The sequence below is a fragment of the Eumetopias jubatus genome, unplaced genomic scaffold (genome assembly GCF_037043125.1).
Source record: "Eumetopias jubatus isolate StellerSeaLion01/CBP00866 unplaced genomic scaffold, mEumJub1_p1.0 scaffold_7, whole genome shotgun sequence".
In the NCBI taxonomy this organism is placed as follows: Eukaryota; Metazoa; Chordata; class Mammalia; order Carnivora; family Otariidae; genus Eumetopias; species Eumetopias jubatus.
In genome coordinates, this window is record NW_028274813.1 from 33,730,055 (window position 1) to 33,757,858 (window position 27,804).

A 27,804-nucleotide genomic window follows, 5' to 3' on the forward strand; every position below is an offset into this window, starting at 1 on the left:
AAAGGATGCTGTATTTTGTCAAATGCTTTTTCTGCATCAATGGAGAGGACCATATGGTTCTTCTCTCTCCTCTTATTAATATGTTCTATCACATTCACTGATTTGCAAATGTTGAACCACCCTTGCATCCTGGGGATAAATCCCACTTGGTCGTGGTGGATGATCCTTCTAATGTATTGTTGGATCCTATTAGCTGGGATTTTGTTGAGAATTTTGGAGTTCAGATTCATCAGGGATATCGGTCTGAAATTCTCCTTTTTGATGGGGTCTTTGCCTGATTTGGGGATCAAGGTAATGCTGGCCTCACAGAATGAGTTTGGAAGCTTTCTTTCTGTTTCTATTTTTTGAAACAGCTTCAGAAGAATAGGTATTATTTCTTCTTTGAATGCTTGGTAGAATTCCCCAGGGAATCCATCAGGCCCTGGACTCTTGTTTTTTGGGAGGTTTTTGATCACTGCTTCAATCTCGTTACTGGTATTGGCCTATTCAGGTTGTCAGTTTCTTCCTGTTTCAGTCTTGGTAGCTTATAGGTTTCCAGGAAGGCATCCATTTCTTCCAGGTTGCTTAATTTATTGACATATAGTTGTTGATAATAATTTCTAATAATTGTTTCTATTTCCTTGGTGTTAGTTGTGATCTCTCCCCTTTCATTCATAATTTTATTAATTTGGGTCCTTTCTCTTTACTTTTGGATAAGTCTGGCCAGTGGTTTATCGATCTTATTAATTCTTTCAAAGAACCAGCTTCTAGTTTCGTTGACCTGACCTACTGAGTTTCTGGTTTCTAATTCATTGATCTCTGCTCTAATCTTAATTATTTCTCTTCTAAAGCGTGGCTTAGGCATCATTTGTTGCTTTTTCTCTAGTTTTTCAAGGTGTAAAGTTAGTTGGTGAATTCGGGATTTTTCTATGTTTTTCAGTGAGGCTTGGATGTCTATGTATTTCCCCCTTAGGACTGCCTTTGCAGTATCCCATAGATTTTGGACTGATGTTTTCGTTCTCATTGATTTCCATGAATTGTTTAAGTTCTTCTTTGATTTCCTGGTTGACCCAAACATTCTTGAGCAGAGTGGTCTTTAGCTTCCAAGTGTTTGAATTTCTTCCAAATTTTTTCTTGTGATTGAGTTCCAGTTTTAAAGCATTATGGTCTGAGCATATGCAGGGAATAATCTTAAACTTTTGGTATTGGTTGAGACCTGATTTGTGCCCAGTATGTGGTCTATTCTGGAGAAAGTTCCATGTGTGCTTGAGAAGAATGAGTATTCTGTTGTTTTAGGGTGGAATGTTCTGTATATATCTATGAGGTCCATCTGGTCCAATGTGTCATTCAAGGCTCTTGTTTCTTTGTTGATTTTCTGCTTAGGTGATCTGTCCATTGCTGAGAGTGGAGTATTGAGGTCTCCTACAATTAACGTACTATTATCAATATGACTCTTTATTTTGGTTAACAGTTGGCTTATATAGTTGGCTGCTCTCATGCTGGGGGGTGTAGATATTTACAATTGTTAGATCTTCTTGTTGGACAGACCCTTTAAGAATGATATAGTGTCCTTCTGTGTCTCTATCTACAGTCTTTAGCTTAAAATCTAATTTGTCTGATATAAGAATTGCTACCCCAGCTTTCTTTTGAGGTCTGTTGGCATAGAAGATGGATCTTCATCCCTTCACTTTCAGTCTGGATGTATCTTTAGGTTCAAAATGAGTCTCTTGTAGGGGTGCCTGGGTGGCTCAGTTAGTTGAGCGACTGCCTTCGGCTCAGGTCATGATCCTGGAGTCCTGGGATCGAGTCCTGCATCAGGCTCCCTGCTCGGTGGGGAGTCTGCTTCTCCCTCGGACCCTCCCTCCTCTCGTGCTCTCTCTCTCTCAAATAAATAAGTAAATTTTAAAAAAATGAGTCTCTTGTAGACAGCATATGGATGGGTCCTGTCTTTTTATCCAATCTGCAACCCTGTGCCATTTTATGGGAGCATGTAGGCCGTTCACATTGAGTGATTATTGAACGATATGAATTTATTGTTATCCTGTTGCCTGTAAAATTCTTGTTTCTATAGATTGTCTCTGTAAATTTCTGTTCTATATTACTCTTGGGGTCTTTCTCCTTTTATAGAACCCTCCATAATATTTCTTGCAGGGCCGGCTTAGTGGTCACATATTCTTTCAGTTTCTGCTGGTCTTGGAAGCTCTGCAATTCTCCATCCATTCTAAATGACAGCCTTGCTGGATAAAGTATTCTTGGCTGCGTGTTCTTCTCATTTAGTACCCTGAATATGTCTTGCCAGCCCTTTCTGGCTTGCCAGGTCTCTCTGGATAGGTCTGAGGTTATTCTGATGTTTCTCCCTCTGTACGTAAAGAATCTTTTCCCCCTAACTGCCCTTAAGATGGTTTCCTTCTTTCTAAGATTTGCGAGTTTTACTATTACATGCCAGGGCATTGGTCTGTCTTCCTTGATCTTGGGAGGGGTCCTCTCTCCCTCTAGGACACGACTGTTTATTTCATTCTCCAGATTAGGGAAGTTCTCAGGTATGATTTGCTCAAATATGTCTTTTAGTCCTCTCTCTCTCCACCTCTTCAGGGATCCCAATAATTCTGACACTGGAACGTTTCATCGTGTCACTTATTTCTCTAATTCTGTTTTCATGGATTTTAAGCTGTTTCTCCCAGGCCTCCTCTTTTTCCTTCTTTTCTATCAATTGGTCTTCTAGATCACGAATTCGTTCTTCTACCTAGTTTAACCTAGCTGTTAGAGTATCTAGATTAGATTGGATCTCATTGTAGCATTTTTAAGTTTTGCCAGTTCAGCTTTCATTTCTGCCCTTAGAGACTCTATGTTGCCATTAATTGATTTCTCCATTCTAGTATCATCTTCATAACTGTTACCCGAAGCCCATTTCCAACATCTTGGTTATATCTGTATCCGTTTGTAAACCTGTGGCAGAAGTCACAGTCTCTATTTTGGGAGTTCCTCCTCTTAGTCATTCTGTTGAGGGGTGGTTGAGGGAATGTACAGAGTCTAAATTATTGACCACAACCCAAGCAAGATGCACCTGTTTTATAGGGACCTTAGGGTTGTCAGCCTCTTGTTCTCCCAGCCTGTCTTCTGGGGGAGGGGCCTGACTCACTGTTACTCAGGCAACCTTGTTTGGGCAGAGTTGCCCTGCCCCCTGTGGGGGAGGGGGAGGATGGGCTTCGTGAAAACTGGTGTTTGGGGGCTTTTGTTCTCTGGGGGCTTTCTCTGGTGGCTTTCCGAGTCTCTTCCGAGAGTCAGAGCAGAAGAGACTGTTTCCAACCCTCTGCCTCAGAACAGAGAGATAGAGAGATTGCAGTCTGTTTTTCAGTGAGCTCTCCAGGCCACACTATCTCTGTTTCTGTCTGTGCTGCTAGAAACTGCAGTGTCCTGGATTGTGCACCCCTTAGCAGCGCTCTTAGCTGTCACTTCCAGGTCCAGGCACATCTTTGCTCTTTGTACTTCTAAAACTGCCAGCTGCCCCCAGTTTGCATGTGTGACCCAGCAGCTCCAGGGTTCAGTCTGGGGGGCTGCCCTAAACTCCTTTCCCCCCTGCTACCGGTCTGCAAGTCTGTGCCCTGTCCCCAGCGCGGGAAGCAGGATCCCAAAGGCTCCCTCCCCCCTTCCATTTATCTTCTGGTATCTGCCCATGGAATCACAGCTCCCTGCTTCATACCTCAAAACCAACCACCTGCAATGTTCTGTTTGTAGAGATCCAGATATAGCTTCTTAAATCTCAGGCTGATTTTGTGGGTGTTCAGAGTGGTCTGGTAGATATCCAGCTCAAGTCAGGGGACCAGTTGGAATAGGGTCCCCTATTCCTCCACCATCTTTTCCTCCTCCGTAAGTATAGCAAACTTAACATGTCCAAAACAGAAGCCCGATTTCTGCTGCCTAATTTTTCTCACCTATGTAAGTGATAACTATCCTTAGAATTGATCAGGTCAAAACCTTGCAGTTTATCTTGACTCCTCACTTTCTTTTATATTCTACTTTGAATTCACTAGTAAAACCTGTTGGCTTTACCTTCAAAATATATCCTTATTATTTCTCACCATCTCCACTGCTACCACTCTGGTCCAAATCTCTTGCTGGATATTATATGTCTTTCTAACTAGTCTCCCTGCTTTTTTCCTTTTCTCTCCTATATGCCATGCCATATTGAAGCCAGAGTAAACATTTAAAAATTTAAGACACATTATGTTTCATGTTATGTTTCCCTTTCTCAAAACTATTTAGAATAGAATGGTCTTATTTCTGTTACCTCCCCAACCTCACCTCCTTTTGCTTTGCTCCTTTCCTTCTAAACTTCAGCCACAAACATGACACGCATACACCCTACCTCAGGGCTTTTCTGTCTCTGTTGTTCCTTCTGCTTGTAACTCAATTCCCCTCACATGGCTGGCACCACCCTTAGTACCTTCAGATTTCCACTCTAATTTTGCCTCATCAGTGAGGCCTGATTGCCCTATATAAAACAGAAGACTCTATCACTCAGGTCTGGAAAGGAAAACCAAATCCTCTAGGTATTTCATATGAAGAGGAGTGGAAGAAAAAAGGATTTAATACAGGGAATTGGTTACAAATGTGTTGAGAGGGTTGGAGAAACAAAAGGAGAAAAGTGTGTCTCCAATGATCAGGAAGTCACCACTGTCCCTAGGGCTGCTGGGGGAAAGTGATGTTACTGAGGACTGAGGAGCTTATACTTCTGCTAACTTCTTTCCAACTTCTAATATTGTGTTAATGCATTCCAATGACAAAACCTAACAGGACCACAGCTGGAAAGAGAGCCTAGGAAATTGGGTTTTCAGCCTTCCAGCCTTATTGTATAGGGGAGAGTATGAAAGGACTGATGCAGGGTAGGCTTCAACAGGTAATATCTGGCATATACTTCTTCTACTACTAGTCTTTATCATCTTATCCTTTATTTTTCTTCATACTACTTACCACTATTTGTTCATTGACTATCTCCCCTCCCCTGCCTCCATCAGAATATAAATTCTGTAAGAATAAGGAATTTGTTTGTCTGGTTTGCTGCTATATCCTGAGCAGTCAGAACAGTACCTAGCATCAGTATGGTAGCATACTAAATGGGGAGGAGTGGTGGAAATGGTTTGCCCCAGTGGAGCATATTTTATCACTGACTTTGCTTAGAATTGCCAGTGCATGGTGATGATAAAAAGCGGAATAACTTGTAGTCAGTTTTATTATTATTTTCTAATTTTCTACAGCCAATGCATCCTCTTATGTGAGGGTAAAGAGTTAACCAAACCCATTTCCATCTCTAAGGACAAATTTGAGCTTGGGTTAACTTTCTAGTTCTGTTCCCCTAGAAATTTGATAAAGATGAAATGTCAGCTTGTTACTAGGCAGCATTTCTTATGGCAAAAATAATCTGCGATTGGTAACCTGCAAATGGACTAGAAGGAACTATAAAGGAACTATAAATACCTAGCGGGAAGTGACAGCTTTGGGCTTCTGTGAATATGGTGACACTTGTATCTGGACATTTCCCTCATAGGGACCCTGGAAGCTGTCTAAGACTGTTATAAGAAACATTGATTCTTATGTAGGATATGCTTCTAAGTTGGTGGCTCCTATACTCTCCTAGTATAATTCTTGTTCCCTTGCACCTGAATGTCACTTGAAGAAAAAAGAGAATAGCTCTTGGATGGCTGTGTAGATGATTAAGAGGACTATTTCCACTGAAGATGAAAGTCTGATGCAGCCCTGCTGGACACTGAGTTTGCTGTAGAAAATCCTTCTAAATAAACTGGTTCATGATATAGTGTATTCACATCTTATAAGTCTGATTTTAGTTAACATAATCCCTGATGGGCATTCCAACATGTAATAGATGTTTAATAAATATTTATTGAACAAATACACGAAGTTGGAAATGTATGCCACAGTTATGTAATTACTGGATGGTATTACCTAAGTGTTAACATACACAGTTTGCTGAAACCAACAAATGTCTACATCGACTGTTCTGTATTAGTTTTAGTTCACAACTGTACCTCCCCAATTTTGATATAATTCCCGCATTCCAAATAAACACATGTAGTCACAAAATACTGGGCAGGTTTTAAAGACAGTATACACAGACATCTTGTATGGCATTCTTTGGGTTGCCCCAGGCCACTGTTCTGCTTACTATCATATGACACTGGATTCAAAAGTGGACATATGTGAAGCTACTCATATCAGGGGAAATCAGTTAGCACTTAAGGGGAGCTTGAGCTGTGACTGACTAAATTATAGACTTGCCACATTAACAGACAAGTGTAATTTCTTTTGGCCTCTCTGAAAATAAATAATTTTTTCCTATTATTTTCTGTCTATCTAAGATCTCAAGCCTTCAAAAGAGATACTACATTTTATTCATTTCTTTTATCCCCATTTTCCAGTATAATGTCTGGCATAGAGGTACCCAACAAACATTTGTTGAGCTAAACTATACAATTATAGAGAGTCATAATAACAGCTAACTTTGGATGGAAATAGGGAAGGAATGCCGAGCTATATGGAACCAGAGATTATGGATTTAGAAACATTATTTTAGATTGTGGATTTAGAGATTTAGAAACATTATTCCCTTGGAAAACTATGATAAATACAGTAAGTCACAGAAAATAGCATCTATCAAAGTCTCTCCAAGGATAATCAAGCCTATGGAGGCAGGAAACTAGGACTACAAATTCTTCCTTAGATTCCATGATGTAAGTATCATCTCTAGTCTTACTCCATCACTTTTCTTTCACTAGCAAATAGTTTTAATACAGAATGTATGATAGCTTTAAAAAGGATAGGTGAGACTACAGTCCAGCCCTACAAAAACATTAGGAAGAATACAAGAAATATAGCTTAAACAAAATTGCCTAATAACTAGTTATTTATGAATTTGCTCATTCTCTTTAGCTTTCCCAACCCCCATGAACTCACTTAGATGCACAAAGCATATAAATACATCACAAGTTCATTAAGGGCACCTGGGTGGCTCAGTTGGTTAAGCAACTGCCTTCGGCTCAGGTCATGATCCTGGAGTCCCGGGATCGAGTCCCGCATCAGGCTCCCTGCTGCTCAGCGGGGAGTCTGCTTCTCCCTCTGACCCTCCCCCCTCTCATGTGCTCTATCTCTCTCTCATTCTTGCTCTCTCAAATAAATGAATAAATAAAATCTTTAAAAAAAAAGAATAGTTCATTAAGTCAATCAGTTTATTAGAATTTCTTTCCAATGCTAAACATAGTGTCAGTTGGTCCTAGGGATATTAAAATCTTCACTATGTAGATCAATTGAAAAGAATGTTTTGGGTCAATCAATAGTTTTAGGGAATGACCAGTACACCAATACTGGGTCTAGAATCCTGATTCATCTCTCCATTAGTGAAACAAATACTCTATTCTTTTCTTTTGCCCTTTCTAAAAGAACTATAAGGGTAATGGAGAGACCTTTGAAAATGTTCATTTCCAAGACTTTAAGAAATTAAAAATAATGATAACAAATAAATGGCTTATTTTCAGAATAAAACTAGAGATTAAAAGAGAGAAAAAAAAAGAAATCCTGTTAATCTTTTAAAAAACAGTAAGGTCTAAAGGTCTAAAAAAATCTCAATAGTTTCTGATTCTGTTCTTAGGCTTTGAATTACCAGTAGATCCATTTTTTAATATTCCCAGTTTGGTTAGAACCTCTGACTTTTTGTATAACCTAAGCAAAACATGGAACAGGAAATTTTTCAAAAGTTTTCAGAGAAAGATTGACTAAATCCCCATCCTAAATCAGGGCTGAAATGACATTTGACATATTGAGAAGCATGCCACTAGAGATGCTATCTTTGGAGAAAAAGAGAAAAGATTATCAAATTCCTCCTGGTGATTAAGGATCACATGGAACTTCCAGGAAGATGAAGGGCTAACCATTGTATCCCAATTCATTGATTTATTTCCCACACAGAGATGGCCCATCATCTCAGCAGCAGGGTAGGTAGAATTCATTGTCCTAAGAGCCTGAGCACTAAATTTGCATAGCTGAACATCTATAGCTAGCAGTCAACATTCTTTGTTTATATGTACCGAGTCTGTGCAAAGGTCATTGGTTGTAATAGTTTATTCTAATCAATGGAAGGGAACATTTCTCAATATGTAATTTCTAGTCTTCCTCCTTCTTATCTTCTGTACTTGAACTATCCTGAGGCCAATTTATTATTTCCCTGTTACAGGTATGTGGTAAAATCTATAATCCACAATGTTCTATTTACAACACAGAAGTCAAAAAGACTTTTACCTGAAAGTCCAGTTACCTCCCCCTTCTACCTTCCCCCCACTTTTTTTTTTTTTTTTTTTTTTACCTCATTCCCTGTTGACATGACTGCAACAACTGGAAACTTATTAACTTCAACCTCTGTGACACCTACAGTTGCCAGAAGACCAATCTCTGAGGGGCCCATATGGGTTCCTTTGGCCAAAACGCATTCCCCTCTTTTAATGTCATGGCCAATGGGTCTGAAAGTCAAAGCAGAACCATAAACAGTATGATTAAGAATAATATTTTCTCAACTGACTTCAGTGTCAAAGAAGGAGGACATTCAAGAGGAGAAAAAAGTCAAGAGATGAGGCAGGAACAGAATAATAAAATAAAAAGCTTCTAAAAACTCTATGCTTTTTTAATAAAAAAATTTAAATCACACAATGGAAGAGAGAAATAGGATTTCCATTATTGCTAAGGAATATGTTATTTCACATTTGAAAACTATTTTACAAATTGCTTTGTACTAAATTACAGTAAAAAAATACCAACCACAAACTTTCTTTGATAAAAGGCAAGAATTTATATGAAAATATCTAGTGGCATTAATGATAAGAGGTCCTTAGCATGTTAGCTTTGAGGTGAGGAGAATAACATTGATGAAGTTATAGTCACAGGGGTAATTTCTATTCGGACAACTTAGGCTGGCACAGGTCTATGGCCACAGAAGTCCAGTCAACTTGGCTTCTTGCTATAGGGACGTGAGAATTGTAGCTTTGTCATAAGGACATTTGAGCAAATTAGTATTGATGGGATCAGGGCAAACATATTCCAATGTAAGAAAAATAATTTAAAGTATATGCACTCCTTATGTTAAGACAGTAGTCTCATCTTTGTATATAAAGAATAGCAGATTATTCTATTCTTATTGGTAGTCAGTGGAAGAGGGGCTATCAGCTAATTGCATAAAAACTCAACTCTGGGATTATCTATGTTGATACCAGTATCTAGGGGTGGAGTTGGATAATTCTGGATTATCTAGAAGTAGGATTAACTGTGGATGAGTTTACTTCTTTCTCATGTTGCTTTTGACTATTTCATTTGCCTTTATTGTTTATGAAAAAGTAGGCAGAGTAGACATGAGCTGTAGAATTAAGAAAAATCATTTTGCTACTTGTTAAAAGTCCTGAACACTAATGGCTAAATACCTGAGCTGTGGATTTGCAATAGCCATGCTCTCCTGAATTTATGATCACGTGGAAACAAAAGTTGGCTACACATTCTATACATTATGAATTTACCTGATATCTTGGCCTGGTCGAGCTTGCACCAGAATTCGTACTTCAAGTTCCTCAGTGCCCTATAATAAAAGCAAGTCATGTAATTTCGAACAGAATAATCTAACAGAATTTTGATCAATACAATTTAGCTACTCAGATAGGTCCAGAATATATACAAATATAGAGAAACAGAACCATTTGGTACACATTTTGAACATGATAAATTTCTATCACAGGTTCCTGAAAAACTAGGTTTGATGCCAATAAATTTTTTGTAAATAAATAAAAATTTTCTTCATAATTTTCATGCTTTTAAAAAATGTACCACTTCAAATACTGGATCTTATATTGTAAGTAGCATTCTCAAGGGAAAATAAAAGATATATCTATATGGCCACCCTAATAGATACATCGAATGTGGATGGAGATAACCTATCTCTTCTGTTCCCAGGAATCATGCCACGTTTCCCAAATGTCTGCAGAAATTTCAGTGAAGGACTTACAGTTTTCCTGGTAGTAGGTGTCTGTAAATTAATGGTGATCATTAATTTTACATTTATGGGCTGTGACACTGGAACTGTGTCTTGTCATCTGGCAGAGTCTGTGGATGCATGTGTTCTGGATTTCAATGCTCTGCTGGCTTCCCTGATGCCAATAAATCTGTTGGACAGTTTTAACAGCAGGCAGTGTGATCTGTATGCCAAGAGTTGAATTTTATAAGCCTTACATGTGGGAAAGTGACTGAAAAGACAATCCCAGATCAAGAGAAGTGGCTGTTTCTCAGCATGCCCAAATTTTACTATATAGCCAGCCCAGAAGAATGTTATTTATTTTAGCTCTAGCTTTTAAGACATAAAATATTTTAAGCTACTTCAAAAAACAAGTTAAGATAGCCAGTCATTAAATTATCAGTGGAAACTATTCTTTTATTAGTGGCTGACCCTCTGGTTCCAATAACTGCCACTAATTTCAGTAAGATGAAGGCGTGTTTAGACCAAGACAATTCCCAGGAGGCTTTAGTGTAGACTAGAGAGGGGGCACTGGCATAAATTCAAGTTTTCCAGGCTGTCCTTTGATGGCAAAGATTTTTCTGAATTATAGAAAATCAGAGTTGAAGGGTTATTTGGTTCAAATGCTTGGCTTAATGTAATATTCAAGAACTTGCCCAAGCATTCTCTGTTAAATTCTCCTTCACATTTTATCAGAAGCTAGCCTTGATGAACAAATTTCTCAGCTGTAAGGTATGTCAACAGTTAATATCTCTGTTGTTCTATTTGAGGTAGTTTCCTTCCTTGTTTGCATGTGAAATTTTGCAGATCAAATGTGGTTCAAATTCTGTTAAAATTACAGTAATGATCATAAAAACAGCTCCTGTAACAAAAGATTTTCAAATATAAGACAATTCCTATTTACTGGAGACCCATACACTACAATGTAAGATCCGAACATTACCAAAACAAATGAACAAACAAACAAAAGACAAAACAAAAACAAAAAAACCCAACCCAACTGGATTAATCTTATAAACATTGCAGAAAATGGGCATGGTTTGTAATACTGCCATAGGAACAGAGCAGTAAGACCTGGTGATGACGTACATCATCGGATTCCCTGATTAGTTCGGTATCTTCTACTTGTACTACTGCATCAGCACCGCAGGGGATTGGAGCACCTGTTGTAACCCGCATGACTTGTCCCGGCATTACTGTCTGAGTCGGCTGAAAATACAAACATGTAAGAAAGAATTGATTTACTTTGCTGTTGCAAAGGAAAAGTCTGCAGGAGATGTATTATTTTTAGAAACAAACCATTAAAGGAAAATCTTATACTCTTATTCATTTTGGTCCAATGTAATAAAAACTACCCACGAACAGGTGCATTTACACCGAAGAGGCTTTAACTTGATTTAAAGTAATGACCATTAGACAGATGTCTATCTTGGTGCCCTGTTCTCCTTTTGAAGAACTGTCACTTAAAATTGTCACTATTGTGTTTCACTCAAATAATGTGAATTTTCTTAATACCTATATGTAAAGTGATTTGAGTATCTTTAAGAAAAAAAATGCCATACAACGTGATTTTATGAAACACAGTTATGAAAAACTAGCATGTTGTCATTTACTTAGGTTCTGACATTTAAGAATTGTAGTACTTTATTAACTAAACTTTTTGATTTAATAAAGGCAAGTCAAAAATCATTTTAATTATTTCACTTGAAAATCTTTTAAAACATATTAGTTCATCTTTCAATAATAAAAGTCTAGAAAATGTAATTAAGTAATTCAAAAATGATTCCAGTGTCTGTAATGATTTGTGTTAAACACTATATCCAAGATTTTCATTATCTGAGCTCTCATACAGATGGTACAGGAGACTGACCCCAGGACTTGACCTGCAAACTTCTCTCAGCATAGAGAAAAACATATTTCTGTAAGATCAATTTGACAGGTTTGATTTGGACACATAGGCCAATGATTTAGGTCACAGTTGGGAAAAGGAATGCTTCAAATTTCCCCTAAAAGAGAATTCTGAGATAATATTAATTTCCTGATAAAAAAGAGATCTTTCCAAAGATATCTGCTTAAGTATTTAAAATCTTAGGTCACAACAATGTGAATATATTTAACATTACTGAACTGTACACTTAAAAATGGTTATGATGGTACATTTTATGTTATATATTTTCTACCACATGAAACAATTTTTAGGGAATGGTTAAAAAATACCCCTCTACTGGATGTACAAAGCAAAACAGGAAATTTATTAGAACAGCCTTAAAAATCTTTTTTCAATAGTATTATTGCTGCAAACAATACCACCAATAGCTAAAATTATCAAACCCTTCAATTTATACTAGGTACAGAGTTAAGTGCACTGTTAAATTCTAGAATGTAAGCCCTACAAAGACTGGGATTTGTCTTATTTTTTGTTTGCCTCTCCAGATCACATCTTCATTTTCTATCCTGCGCTATGGCCCAGAAGGCTGACCTCTATGGACTGTTGCATCCAGGTTCCCATCACTCTGGCTTCTGATTAGGTTCAATCAATGGGAGTGGTCAGCAAGAGATTAGAGGGTAAGACAAAGGGAAAAGTAGGGTTTTCATTCTGCTTGCTCTTTCCCTGCTGGGCTGCAGTTTGGTGATGGCTATATCATCTTTATTACTGAGGGTCACAGCTCCTATTGGGTGGCCCTATCTCATAGCTATGAATCTCCTCAGGTCTAGGTACCACTCTTTCCCTTTGCCCCTTTAGACCTAGAGGTGGTTGGTAAGGGAGTGTCACTGTTAGTACCTGGGTGCTTAACATTCCTTTGTTGGTTTCCCTTAACCCTATTTCTTGGATATAGTCTCTTTAATCACTCCTTTTCCAGAAATATTTATTTCTTTCATACCAAAGCCTAGAATATGTCTAGCACAAAGTTGGTGTCTAGAATGAATGAATGAACATGTATGATCTCATTAGCTGACAACTACATGAAGTATTCCATCCTTCTTGGCTTAAAACTCCAGTGTTCTCCCTGATTTTCTCCCACAGCTATTGGCAAAAGAGATTCTTGGGATCAGCTCTGGCATTGAGCTATGTATCTTATATTTCCTTATTCAGCTACTTGAATAAAAGACATTGCAGGCTTTCGGAATGGTTACATTTTTATGTGATTTTCTACCAAGATGCTGCATAGGGTTTCATATGAAAAGTTTAGGGCCCAAAGCATTAAAGTTAAAAAAGAAAATTCAACCTCAATATTACTCATTGTCCAGGACATCTCTTAATATACTATACATGGCCATTTTGCAGTGCAGTGATTTTTGATGAAAAGCATTAGTTCTGATATATGTATTTTTTAATGGAGGTACTAATGCTGAAACTATCTTTAGAGTCTATGGAACAAAGATATTTAATATAGGTCTAAACAGGTCCTTCTTTTGCTGAAAGTGCCTTTGTGGCTAAGGCAGAAAGCAAATCCTAAAGTGAGTTTCAGGGCAGTTGCTTCTTAAGCTGAAGTTTGTTGGTCTGGAGCCCTGCCTCAATTTAGTCAGGTTCAATGTACCATACTCTATAAATTTACTTTAAGTTTTATTGTGGTTGTACCTGTAATTTTCTCTACTTGTTTTAAACCAACTCTTAAGAAGTGTTTTCATGTGATTTTTGAATAAAAAATTTGACTCCTCTCTAAGATTAGTAAATCTAAGTGATATGTGAAGACTTCCTACCAGCTCACTTAAATGAGATCCAATGTAAAAGATATCATTGGATATATATATATATATATCCACTTAGAGTAAACACAGAAACCTCAGTTGAATGGAATCAGTTGAAAAACTTAGGAATACATGAAGTACTTCCTTTAGATTGTTAAGAGTAACCATTCTTTACAAGTAACTCATTCTTTTTTTATTGCTATACCTTATATGTTTTATATAAAGTAAAAATGGTTAAAATCTTGATTTTTCCTTAATGGAGGTGTTGGGTTTTTTTGAGATTTGACCAAAAACAGCACTTTATAATCATGTAATATTTTCTTTGACAGTGTCCAGTGCTAATCAATAGGACCAAACTATAAGTGATTTAAAGTCAAGTATTTTGGTGCACCATAAAAGCATTTTGTAAATTACTGTCTCAGTGTATGCAATGGCACCTAATTCTCAAGCATATGTACTTTCAATAAGTGAGCAATTTGGCTCTTTTAAGATCTCCAAGATTGCTATAAAGTCTGTATGATACCTTAGTCATAGTTAAAGGACATCACAGATAATTTGAAGAGAAACCGCATTTTCTTGTATAGTTTTCATCTTTTTTTCCCATCGACCTTACAAGAAGTTAGCAACTTTTAAGTTTCATGACTTTTCTTGTGTTCCTAGTTCTCTTAACTAGTAAATAAGGTTTAAGAAGACCACAAGGCACTTATAAATCTGTTACCTATCTACCTATTTATACTAGGCTTTGACTACCACGAACTATTTGCAGTTTCTTAAACACTCCATGCAATTTTTAAAAACACCTCTGTGTCTTGATTTATACTGTTCTCTTGGCCTGGAATGTCCTCTTCTCATTTCTGTTTTTGTAAAATCCTCTTAGGTCCAGCTCCAATGTTATTTTCTTAATCCTCCTAGGATGAAATGCTCAACCTCCCTATTGTCCTGCACAATACATGACTGATAGCATTATTTTAACACTTAATATATTATATTTAGTTGTTCTGTCTCTTTCACTAGATGTAAACTCCTTAAGAGTAGAAATCATATCTTAATCTACTTTATATCCCTAGAACCCAACACAGTGCTTGGTACACATAGTAGGTATGTTTGATAAATGTTATTAGATAGACTCAATTGAAGACCAGAGACCTAGAATAATTGGTACTTTGTGGTCTTGTTATACAAATGGATGCTTTAGATATCCCACACTGATTGAAATATATATCAAGAAGTCAAATAAATTACGAGGTCATAATACAAGTCATTTATAAAAAAGGGACCCAGGCCTAGCTGTTCTTTTTGTCAGGAAAACAGTTATGAGGATTAAAATCAGCCTGTGTACAGCACCTAATCACTATAGTGCCAGGCTTGGCTTCAGCGATCTATCCACAGTTCTCTTCAATGCTTGGATTTAGGGATGAGGTAGCCTCATCCTGGGGTCACCACCATGGGCACCATACTTCTCTTATATATATCCTTAACTTTTCCATATTTTCATTACATATGGGAGTACATACTAAGCCAAGGAAGAAAAGGCATGGGACATAGCTTTTGCCCAAACCTCCACATTCATTCATTCATTCATTCATTCATTCATATCCTCCTTTATTTTTATATAATGCTTATGAATGTTTGGTAGTAGCAGAGGAAAAAAGTATCTTGATCTTCTGGTTCTATTTAATAAGGCAAGAGCTCTTTTAACCAACCTTCAAAATTCACTGGACTAACATATGCTCTCTATTTCCTCTTAAACATAAAGATGCTTACAGCACTGTTTAAGTTTGAGGCTGTTAGACCCTTGTACGATTGTAAAGTACTGCTTTACAGTTCAATTGACTTTCTTCCCAAACTTGTTTGTGCCAGTTTGTGGCAGCAGTTGCTACTGAATTATGTAATTTAAATAAATATTACATAAATTAATACATATGAGTGTGAAAAGTTTTTTTCCTAGAAAAATTAAGTTAAACCTTTGGAAAAACTCAATTAAAAAATTTTGCCAAAAGCAACTGTCAAATTAACTGTGGGTAAAGTAGCTGTAAAAATTGTAAAAATACAATAAAAATCTAGAAGGATTCTATACTTAAGATACTTTGCAAATGTCCTTAAAATTTTTTCCACTTTAAAGACCAAAACTGGAAATCACATAAGTGCTTTTGGGTGTGATTTATGTAAGAAAGACCAGATAGAAATTGAAATAGTAGATACTTGTTAAAATAAAAGTATTAGCTCTCCATCAAATTATTGACAAATAAATTTCATTTAAGTTAAACTTATATTTATTTTAAAAATATAAAATAATTTTCCACTTGTTTCCAATTAAATGGCCAATTACTAGTCTCAAAAGCATTAAATAAGAGGACTTCTACTGTACTTCCATTATGGCCCATTAGTGCTTCATTTCTTAATAGAAATATATATACACCTGTTCACTGGCTAGCCCTAGTGAGCAAAGCTAATCTAAGTGATTAGCTTGAGTGGTTAAATAATTGGCTTCTTCTAGTTTTCCCTGTTTGTAACACAGGTTGGAGAAAACTCTGAGAAGATCACCTAGAAACTATAGATCTATTCAGAACATTAATGTTTATATAGGAAGAAAGAATTATCTAATCATAGGACTGGAAAATGTTTGTGGGGTATATTTCTGAGACATACCAAAAATACCATGCTGTATATTAAAAGATGCAGATTTCTTTCAGTTAAAAAATAATTATTTTGGCTCTTTCTCATGGGAACCTCCTTTAATCTCTTTGATAACCTGTCTAATTCATCTCTAAGATTTCCATTACAATGATGGTAGAAGGTTAGAATTCAATGCTAAAAGTCCATGAAACTGAAATCTTCAGGGCCTTTCAGGCCTATGAATCTCACCTGCTCACCAGCTTGGGATTCCCCAATGATGAAACGATCTCCTGGACCATCAGCAGCTGTGAGGTGAAAAGAACCAAGAACAAACATCAAAATGGACCTATAGCAAGGAATAAGGATCTAGTGTTGGAATTCTAAAATTTGATTCAAATGATCAGATAAAGCTTCAGGAAAATGAATACTTTTCTGATCTCCTAGACCAGACAATGGCATTATTACTACTGGTTTGATCTTTGTATCCACCATTCAGAAGTACCAGTAGAAGTGATTCTAAACATGCTGTTTCTTGGTGTCACTGGAGATGGTCTTCCTGTTGCTCCATAATTTGATACTTGTATTTTTAATTTTTTTTTAAAGATTAATTCATTTAAATGAGAGAGAGAGAGAGTGAGAGAGAGCATGTGTGAGTGGGGGGAGAGGCAGAGGAAGAGAATCTTCAAGTGGACTCCCTGCTGAGTAGAGAGGCCGATGTGGGCTGATCCTACCACCCATGAGATCATGACTCATGAGATCACGACCTGAGCTGAAACCAAGGGTCAGAAGCTCGAATGACTGAGGCACCCAGGAACCCCAAATACTTGTATTTTTTAAATAGAACTATTTCTTCTAGACTGTCCTTCAAATAAATACCCCCCTTTCTATGGGTATATATTTGTGATGTATGTATACACTACGGTGGATATATCTATCTATACTGATATATTACTATTTATATTCATATTTTTCCATTTTCTATAAATTTCAAACTATTTCATACTATTTTCTTATTTATCACCCAGTCTGATTTTCATAATAACCCAGTCGAGTAGAAAGAACATATCTTCTTTTTTACATTTGACATTTGAAGGGGATGAGTCACAGAATGAAGGAACTTAGGTTGACAAATTCTTGTTAGTAGTAGACCTAGGACTAAAACACAGTCCATTAATTCCCAATACAGTATTTTTTTTTAAATAATTGGCCAAAATGCTATTTCTAAATCATAATATATAGGAAGCTGTGCATTACAATTTCCATTGACTATTTGTTTTTAAATCAGAAGAAATACTTTCAGAATTAAGATGGAAATACTTATCCAATTTTTTTTCTATATACAGTATATATAGAATTACCCCATCCCCCCACCCACCTCCCCTCCAGCAACCCTTGGTTTGTTCCCTGTAGTCTGGCATGGCTTGTCTCCCTCTGATTTCTTTCCATTCTGTTTTCCCTCCCTTCCCCTATGATCCTCTGCACTGTTTCTTATACTCCACATATGAGTGAAACCATATGATAACTGTCTTTCTCTGACTGACTTATTTTGCTCGACATAATACCCTCCACTTCCATGTCAATGTAAATGGTAAGTATTCATCCTTTCTGATGGCTGAGTAATATTCCAATGTGTGTGTATATATACACACACACACATTTTCTTTATCCATTCATCTGTCGATGGGCATCTCAGCTCTTTCCACAGTTTGGCTATTGTGGACATTGCTGCTATAAGCATTGAGGCACAGGTGCCCCTTCGGATCACTACATTTATATCTTTGGGGTAAATACCTAGTAGTGCAATTGCTGGGTCATAGGGTAGCTCTATTTTTTACTGTTTCAGGAACCACCTGAGTGGCTATACCAGTTTGCATTCCCACCAATAGTGTAAGAGGGTTCCCCTTTCTCCACATCCTCATCAACATCTTTTGTTTCCTGACTGGTGTGAGGTGGTATCTCATTGTGGTTTTGATTTGGATTTCCCTGATGCCGAGTGATGTTGAGCATTTTTTCATGTGTCTGTTGGCCATTTGTATGTCTTCTTTGGAGAAATGTCTGTTCATGTTTTCTGCCCATTTCTTGACTGGATTTTTTTTTTGTTTTTTGGGTGTTGAGTTTGATAAGTTCTTTATAGATCTTGGATACTAGCCCTTTATTTGATAAGTCATTTGCAAATATCTTCTCCCATTCTGTAGGTTGCCTTTTAGTTTTGTCAACTGTTTCCTTTGCTGTGCAAAAGCTTTTAATCCTGATGAAGTCCCAATAGTTCATTTTTGCTTATGTTTCCCTTGCCTCAGCAAATTATTTTTTTTTAAATTTTTTATTGTTATGTTAATCACCATATATTATATCATTTGTTTTTGATGTAGTGTTCCATGATTCATTGTTTGTTCATAACACCCAGTGCTCCATGCAGAATGTGCCCTCTTTAATACCCATCACCAGGCTAACCCATCCCCCTACCCTCCTCCCCTCTAGAACCCTCAGTTTGTTGTTCAGAGTCCATCATCTCTCATGGTTCGTCTCCCCCTCTGACTTACTCCCCTTCATTCTTCCTCTCCTGCTATCTTCTTCTTTTTCTTTTTTCTTAAAATATGTTGCGTTATTTGTTTCAGAAGTACAGATCTGTGATTCAACAGTCTTGCACAATTCACAGTGCTCACCGTAGCACATACCCTCCCCAATGTCTATCACACAGCCACCCCATCCCTCCCACCCCCAACCACTCCAGTAACACTCAGTTTGTTCCTGAGATTAAGAATTCCTCATATCAGTGAGGTCATATGATACATGTCTTTCTCTGATTGACTTATTTCACTGAGCATAACACCCTCCAGTTCCATCCACGTCGTTGCAAATGGCAAGATCTCATTCCTTTTGATGGCTGCATAATATTCCATTGTGTATATATACCACATCTTCTTTATCCATTCAGCTGTCGATGGACATCTTGGCTCTTTCCACAGTTTGGCTATTGTGGACATTGCTGCTATAAACATTGGGGTGCATGTACCCCTTCGGGTCCCTACATTTGTATCTTTGGGGTAAATACCCAGTAGTGCAATTGCTGGATCGAATGGTAGCTCTAATTTCAACTGTTTGAGGAACCTCCATACTGTTTTCCAGAGTGGTTGCACCAGCTTGCATTCCCACCAATAGTGTAGGAGGGTTCCCCTTTCTCCACATCCCTGCCAACATCTGTCGTTCCCTGACTTGTTAATTTTAGCCATTTGCCTCAGCAAATTATTAAGCCTTTCTCTAAACTTCAGTTTTCTTGTTGATAAAAATTGGGATAATACTTTAAAAATAATATCTTTTAAAGCTTTTTAATTCTTTCATTCATTCACTAAATTTCTATATAGTGTTCTATGTCCTAAGTGTCATATCAGATGCTGGGACAGAATGGAGTAAAACCAGCAGACATGGTTTCTATTCTAATGCAGCTGCGATGTTTTTCAAAATCTGGACCAAATATGGAGGTGGACTGTAAAGTAAACTTGTAAACAATTTTTAAAATGAGAATGAATAGAAATATATTTCATCACACATGGTAAGGATGAATATTGTTTCATGAAACATTTTTGTTTATATGTGTGCATATGTACATTTATATATTGTATATGTTATACATATATATTTTAAGATTTTATTTATTTGACAGAGAGAGACACAGCGAGACAGGGAACACAAGCAGGGGGAGTGGGAGAGAGAGAAGCAGGCTTCCTGCAGAGCAGGGAGCCCGATGTGGGGCTCGATCCCAGACCCCTGGGATCATGACCTGAGCCAAAGGCAGACGCCTAACAGCTGAGTTACCCAGGCACCCCATGTTATATATGTTATATGTGTGTGTATAGTATATTTAATATGTGTCTTCTTATGGGTGGGGTTAAAGCCATTGATGTAGTGGAGGAGATGGATATTAATCAAATAATCACACTAATGAATATATAACTGCAAATTATGAAAACCATTCTAAAGGAAAGGAACATAGTTTTATGAGATCATACAATGAAAGTGCCTGAAGTATACTGGAGGGTCAGGGAAAGTCACCTTGATAAAAGGATCTCTGGTTTGAATATGAAGGATGAATAAAAGGTAAGTAGGCAGAAGGGGTATGTAAGTGTGTGAGAGAGAGAGAGAAAAGAAGAGAGGGAGGGAAGGAAAGAAGGAGGGAGGGAGAAGGAGAAATATGAAGTGGAAATGCTCCATCTAAAGATCTTCATCTATGTGCAAAGGCCTCTGGTTTATATCCTCCTTATACCTTATGCCCTAGCCACTCTCAATTTCTAGAACTGTAGCTCCCTGAGAATACCAAGATGACTCATATTTCAGCTTCATAATATATGTTACTTCCATTGCTTGGAGTGTCCTTTTTTTTAATCTGTGACTTCTGATTAAAGACTTCTTAGCTTTTAAGACTCAGTTCAAGTGTCACCTTTTCTATGAAGTCATACCTGACTCCTCTTCCCTCAAGAGTCAGCTACTTTCTTTTGTTTCCCCAGTGTATTCCCTAAATAACCCTAATTATGGCTTTTTAATTATTTGCAATTATTTGCTTATTTGTCTCAGGGGAATCCATAGCACTTGCTGCATAGTAGGTATTCAATAAAATTTCAATATGTGAAGTATTAAAAATGTTCAACAAATGAATGAGTATGGCTTCTAAGAATCTATTTAGAAGGATGCATGCATACATGAACAAATAAATCATATTTCTCAACACAAAATGCTATATTTTGAATGCCTTCCATTTCCTGCTGGTCTATGTATATAGTTTTCAAATGTGAGTCAACATTGACCGTTTTTAGAATGTTTAGAAAGACTGCTCTGGTTAATTTTATATAATAATTTGGATATAGAGTAGTGCCTAGCTCATCATTGATTTTCAATAAATATTTGTTAAAAGAATAAAGAAATGAATTTGGCATTTCCATAATACTTAGGTGGGGAGTTTGTAAACTGATTTGTACATATTAGCATTGTGTTTTCTAAATTTTCTTGAATAATTTCAAAAATGTGTATGCTTTATTTCTTCAGCTAGATTATGAGCTCCTTAGATATAGGGATCACTTCCTTTATTTTTTTTAAAGATTTTATTTATTTATTCATGAGAGATGGGGGGAGAGAGAGAGAGAGAGAGAAAGAGGCAGAGGGAGATACAGGCTCCCCGAGGGGAAGGGAGCCTGATACAGGACTCAATCCCAGGACCCTGGGATCACGACCTGAGCCGAAGGCAGACACTTAACCAACTGAGCCACCCAGGTGCCCCATTTATTTCTTTTTTGAAACACTCTGCTCTTCAACCTTCTCCTGTCTCCTGTTCCTGACACATGCAAATACACCTACACTCAAAATGCCTTATATCAATATTGTGCACAAATGCTCCAAATAAATGTCACTGAATAATAAGTGGCTGGAGATCATCTGGGGCAAGCCTGCTATAGAGTGTCAAGAAGGCCAACATCTGGAAGAGTCCTTAAATGAATCTAAGGAAGAAAGGTGCACTGACTGGAGACAGAATATGTGCTCACTTACACTATGTTCTTCACCTTGCCCTGAGAATTTCTATCTGGGAAACATGTCTCTATATCGCTAGCTAAAGAAGGCTCAGTCAAACCAATTATAGAAGGCTCTTGGTAGCAAGAGAGAAGTTGTTTTTATTATTTCCTTTATAACAGTACTTCTCAACCCTCAATGTGCATACAAATCCGCTGGAGTTCTTCTTAAAATACAGATTCTGATCCACTAGGTCAGGATAGGGTTTGAGGTTCTACATTTCGAACAAGTTGATGCTGATGGTGCTGGTTAATGAACTACCCTTTTTGAGGAGCAGAGCACTCTAAGAGTGAATTGAATATAGACAAATTCAGACTTAAAGAAAACATAAGGAGTAAAAAATTAGTGAACAACAAAAATCCTGATTTTACATTATCACAAGGCTCACTATTTCTTAAAAAGACAGAAAAATAATGATCTATCTAACTTGCTGATATTTACTTTAAAATATCTATTAAAGAGACAGGTAAAAGAAAAGTTGCCATTTTCAAGATGAATTCTACAAGCTTGGGTGGGAAGGAGCAGAAGTGGAGGTATGTTGGCAATGAATCTAAAGCTTGGAAAGAAATAAACTAAGTAAGCCACAGCATGCCATTAGAAAAGACGGATGGATTCCAAGGATTACTGTAGAGGCTTATAACCCCCTCCCCCCACATTTAGAAAGTTCTCTTAATGAGTTTTCTTTTCTTTTTTGTAACTGTAGAATTTAATTTGAAGGAAGTGATAAAAACCAATATAAACCAAATTATATAATACAGCAAATGCATTATATAACTGATTCATAATGCTTAATGCTAGACCCTGAAGTTGCTCCCACTTCTACCTTCTTTTTTTAATGTCCAGAAAACACTTTAGTCTTCTTCACCTGTTTATTTAAAGATTGTATCATTTTTAAATGAATACCATTAGATAACTATTGTGGCAATGATCTTCCCTGAGCCCTTTGCCATAGAACTACCTTTCATTTTCATTTTCCAGCCATACGGGAACTCCTTTTATGCCTCTTGAGACACTTTATAGCTATATGTATTTTCAATGATAAAGAGTTTTGACAGTTCCATGGTAGGACTGAATAAACTGAGACTATAGAGATGGCATAACTTTCAGAGGTCCTAGGAAATATCTTTGACAGAATAATCAGACAGAGGGATTAAGAATTGATTATGGAACCAAACTAAGACTTGATAATAGGCAACATGGTAATAGTATTTATGTATATACTGAAATTAAGATTATAGAAAGTGTTGGGTGGGGCAAGGGAAGGTGATAAGACTAGCACAGCAAGATTAATACTTGCTGCAATTATACTAAGGAATTAAATCAGGTGAGTTGTTTGGAATTTTAAATCTGTGGCTTTTTCTTATGGAAGGCAGGAAGTTAAGAGTAGGACAGGTGAGTGAGCAAGCATTTTGAATTCTTTATCATCATCTTCCAGGGAAAAAAATGCCCATTTATTGTTAGTATGGGGAAAAGAGATACTATTTCCTTAAATGCAGTATTTTAAGTTTTTTGGAATTGACCAAAAGAATTAATTCAAATATCTCTCTGTTCACTTGAGTAATATTCCCACATCATAAGGCCCTCTTCTTTATCCAGAGTGACTTATAGTGGAAGGCAACAGGTTATCAAATGGGAAACCAGCTGTGGCCAGGGATTTAGGTGGAAGAAATAGAAACCCTAGAACATGGCTTTTGTGAAAGAACAAAAGCTCTAAATCAAAGAGGTGATACTGAATTGTAGTATGCACTTTAACCCACTGGAAGGAAGTACAACAAAATGTAAATAGTGGCTAGGCAGTGAGATAATGGGTAATTTTAAAATGTTCTTTTTAATTTTCTGTATTTTTCATAAGTATGTATTTTGTCCAGAATGTAAAAAAGAAAAATTTAAAATTTACCTTACCCCAATGGCAAAGATTTGTCTTATATCCTTACAGAATTGTTTGTTACACATGGTTCTTAAAATAATTAGTGGCTTGTTCAGACTTTTCCCTCTTTCTAAATCATCTCTGTAAAACAAGTTCTGAAGGGATACTATGCCTTTCGAATCGAAAAGTTTTAAGAAAGCTGAATTTGGGATTAAGGTACTTTTGCCTTTATTAACATCTACAAAAAAACTGTGAGATAATAGGCATCCATATCTCTAGGGGAAGGAGGAAATGCATCGAGATGATGAGCTTAATCAGTGTGAAGGGAGAAATAACTCTTCAAAAATATTAATAAAAGTATTGTATTGATCTTAATTAAGTGGTAACTTGCTACTTTCATTTTCTTTTATCTTTCAAATTCATTCCATCCTTGGGAGAGGTCAATTGTTAAGACTTGAGCCTGTCCCCTTCCCCAGCTGTCAGCACCCAAAATAAATCTTTCCCTTTCTCTTTTACAAAAAAAAAAAAAGAAAAATCACTCCATCTTGAATGCAGTTTTAGGTTTATTAGGTTACAGGTCTTCCTATTATATCATGATTACTTGATTCCTGCCTTCTTTAAACTCTTTAAACTCTATTTTTTCTTTCTTTCTTTTTTTAAAGCCGTTCTTATTTCTTATTTGCTCATTTTTTACTGTCTTGATTTTTCAAGCCACATACCTTAAAGCAAGTGATCCTCCAACTGGTTTGGAGTTTTATGCCACATGTTTCTGAAGGATACTGGCTAATGCTTAGTGATTCAGAGCAAGTTAGCAACCTCTTTACACCTACAGGGTTAGCAATGCTCACAGGTGCCACTGGTTATTACTGGAAGGCCTACGGCAAAGGCAGAAGAGAAGAAAAAAAGGGAAAATAAAGGGAATGGGGAGAAAGGAATGGGAGTAAAGGAAGACAGGGGTGGAGAGAAGGTACACGAAGTAGAGAGCCACAACAGCTTCAAGGATATTCTTTACCAAACACTGCCTGTGGGCGGTGTTCTAACACAGAAAAGACTGGGACCACGCATCTTTGTTCACGGATGGCTTCTGCTGACTTCATTATGATGTTGGTGTATATACACAGACACAGCACACGTTCCCACTTTTGAGATTTAACCATATCCATAATGGTTATCTGTTATGTATTATGTCAGTTATATATTCTCTATCTTGGAGATAGCAACACTTCACAGGAAAGAAATAATGTGAACAAGCTGCATAATAGTCTGTTGAACGTTTTATATTGTGAGATGTTAGATGTTTTTTATTTGTGTGTGTGTGTGTGTGTGTGTGAAATAGCTAAAAACACCACCATTTCAAAACAAAAGAATAAATAAGATACCAGATGGTAATTTTATATAAAATTTCTTTGGCAGATTCTATGGTAGCAGAAAGGCTCTTCTAAGGCTCATGTAGGCTAATCACTCTTTTTGGCAACTAGAAAAGCTAAGAGTAATAGTTTCTTTTTATTGAGCTGCTGCTATTTCATGCAAAAATCACGCATGATTTTTGAAGATATAAGAACACCATTCTATTTGAGAATAATTCTATCTCAAATAATTTATTTTCTCACTTTCTCCTTCTTTATATTACCAAGAATGTAAAAAATAGACTTTCTTATCCCTTTGGTATTTCATTTGCTAAAGTTGTCTGTTCTACTCTGGAAGTAAGACTTCTTTTTCATTTTATAGTAATCCTATATGGCTACCAATTATAAATTCAAAACAACTGAAATTTTTTTTAATTAGTTAATTTATTTATTTTTAAAGATTTTATTTATTTATTTGATAGAGAGAGACAAAGTGGGAGAGGGAACACAAGCAGGGGGCGTGGGAGAGGGAGAAGCAGGCTTCCCGCTGAGCAGGGAGCCTGATGTGGGGCTCCATCCCAGAACCCTGGGATCATGACCTGAGCCGAAGGCAGACGCTTAACGACTGAGCCACCCAGGCGCCCCCAGAACTGAAATTTTACTTGGAGAACAAGAAACAAGAAGAGCCAATGAGACTATCAGAAGATTGAAATAATTTTCTTTCTGGACAATATTCATTATAATAAGCACTGTAGAAGGAATAAATTTGGAAGAAAAAAAATCATAAGAGCCACTGGGGATTTGTTATTCATGTTTTCAGAAATACTCTAATTTAGTGAGATCAAGCTGAATGAGATGCATCCAAGATAGTATCCCCAAGAAAGAATACACTAGTAGAAATGAATCTTTCTACCACTTTGTTTACATAGAATAGGAGAGTAACAATCCAAATAAATGTTAACCTTTTTTTTTCAGAAATGGTCTAAGGAAATGTGTTTATAATAATGATAGTGATAATAATAGTTACCATTATCAAACATTTTATAAAACAATTATTGAGTGCTTGTTTTTGGTGCCAGATAATTTACTAAGGCTTTCTAGGGTCTCATTAGATCCTCACAACTTGTTGGGGTAAGTATTGTTATAATTATCGTCATTTTACAGATGAGACAACTGAAGCTCAAAAAGTTTAAGTAATTTGCTCAAAGTTATAAAGATGGAACTAGTACTGGGACCCAGATCGCCCTTACTTTGCTTTTCAAAGCCCATAACCATAACCATTTGCTATAGTGCCTCCAACACAAAAAGATACTGCTAAGAAATCGTAATGGGACTTGGAGGAGATGAATGAATATATTTAATTATAAAAATGAAATTATTTTAATGGCTAGACAGAGTAAAAACAGCAACAAACAAGTTAGAGACTCCCTAAAGAACCATTAAAAAGGAACTGGCCTTCTTAACAGCTCTGATAAGCCGGGAAATGTCTTTAGACATTTCTTCAATGATATCAGCCTTGAGTTAATAACCAATAATAGTTTCTAAGTAATTCCATTGCATTTTCATTTTGGGTTCTTAGATTAGACTTTAAGCCGGCAATTGTTATTTAATATTTGCTTTTAACCTTTATGCAATCTCAGGGAACTCCAAAGCTATGAGCTGCTGGTACCATCGGAGGTTTCAGAGCTTTGAAATACAGCTCTTCCAGGGAATTAGAGGATTCCCCTGTACTTGCTTTTTATGAAGCCCTTATTGATGTTTGAGTTTAAAACAGAAGAAAAGCCCACCCTACATGATTCCTGTGTTGGGAATCTGTTCTTCTTTTTTGGACCACATAAATATTTTCAACTAGAAAATGTGGAAAACTTCCAGACCAAGACTGTCTGCTACCTGGTATGTGTAGAGGTCAAAAGAATAAATTATGGTACAGTGTTTCTATCAATTTCTACATATTTATTTGTCAACAAACATTTTCAAGTAATGACAGTACTTTCACTGAAAAGTTTTAATCCAGATTGTTATCTGTGAATAAAATTATTTTGGTAACCAGGTAGGAAAAAAGTGTAAAACTCATTGGATGCCTAGGCTGAGCAAAATATCTGAAGAAAAATAAATACAGTGTGAGTATGATGATACTCAAAGTCCCAAAATATTTACCTCGGACAGCATAGCCATCTTTTACTGATGCTGGAAAGGGGGGTAGGTTGTCTTTTGCATATACATCTTGAGCAAGGACTCTGCCCATTCCATCTGAAAAAAGAGAAAATAAGAAAAATATCGATTTTGAGAGCAATGGGTTAAACAGGCAGTCATAAACAAGATGGATAAGTGCCTGTCTGACAAAGCTTATACATGGGCTCAGTCAGACCTCCTGATTTCTATCCCAAGGAGTTGAAGACAGAAGGAAGAGATGTATCCTTGTGTCTGAAATGAAAGATTAGATTCAGTCAATTAATAGTTATGCTTGCAGCGATTATTTGAATATGAGGAGCTACATAGTCATCAAAGATGTGTTCAATTTGTTGTGTCATTAATCCTTTAACAACCCAAAGAAGACTTTCTTTAAAAAGCCAATTCTTGAACATTTTCATATTTGTTGATCTGGTAATTTCACTTCTAGAAATCTATCCTAAGAAAATAGGTAAATCTTTATGCACATATTTAGTTGTTTACATTAGTGAGAAAAGTAAAGA

The 27,804-nt window shown here is 36.7% G+C and overlaps 1 protein-coding gene across 3 annotated transcripts in view; it reads right to left on the reverse strand.

Moving 5' to 3' along the window:
- Nucleotides 1–27,804, reverse strand: part of GPHN (gephyrin) — a 626,989-nt gene that overhangs the window by 66,404 nt on the left and 532,781 nt on the right. For all 3 annotated transcript variants that reach the window (XM_028101094.2, XM_028101105.2, XM_028101100.2), the window contains 5 exons: nucleotides 27,269–27,361; nucleotides 16,592–16,647; nucleotides 11,126–11,245; nucleotides 9,549–9,607; nucleotides 8,351–8,504 (listed from right to left, as the gene is read on the reverse strand). In XM_028101094.2, coding sequence (XP_027956895.1) covers nucleotides 8,351–8,504; nucleotides 9,549–9,607; nucleotides 11,126–11,245; nucleotides 16,592–16,647; nucleotides 27,269–27,361 — 482 coding nt within the window. The remainder of the gene's footprint in view (nucleotides 1–8,350; nucleotides 8,505–9,548; nucleotides 9,608–11,125; nucleotides 11,246–16,591; nucleotides 16,648–27,268; nucleotides 27,362–27,804) is intronic.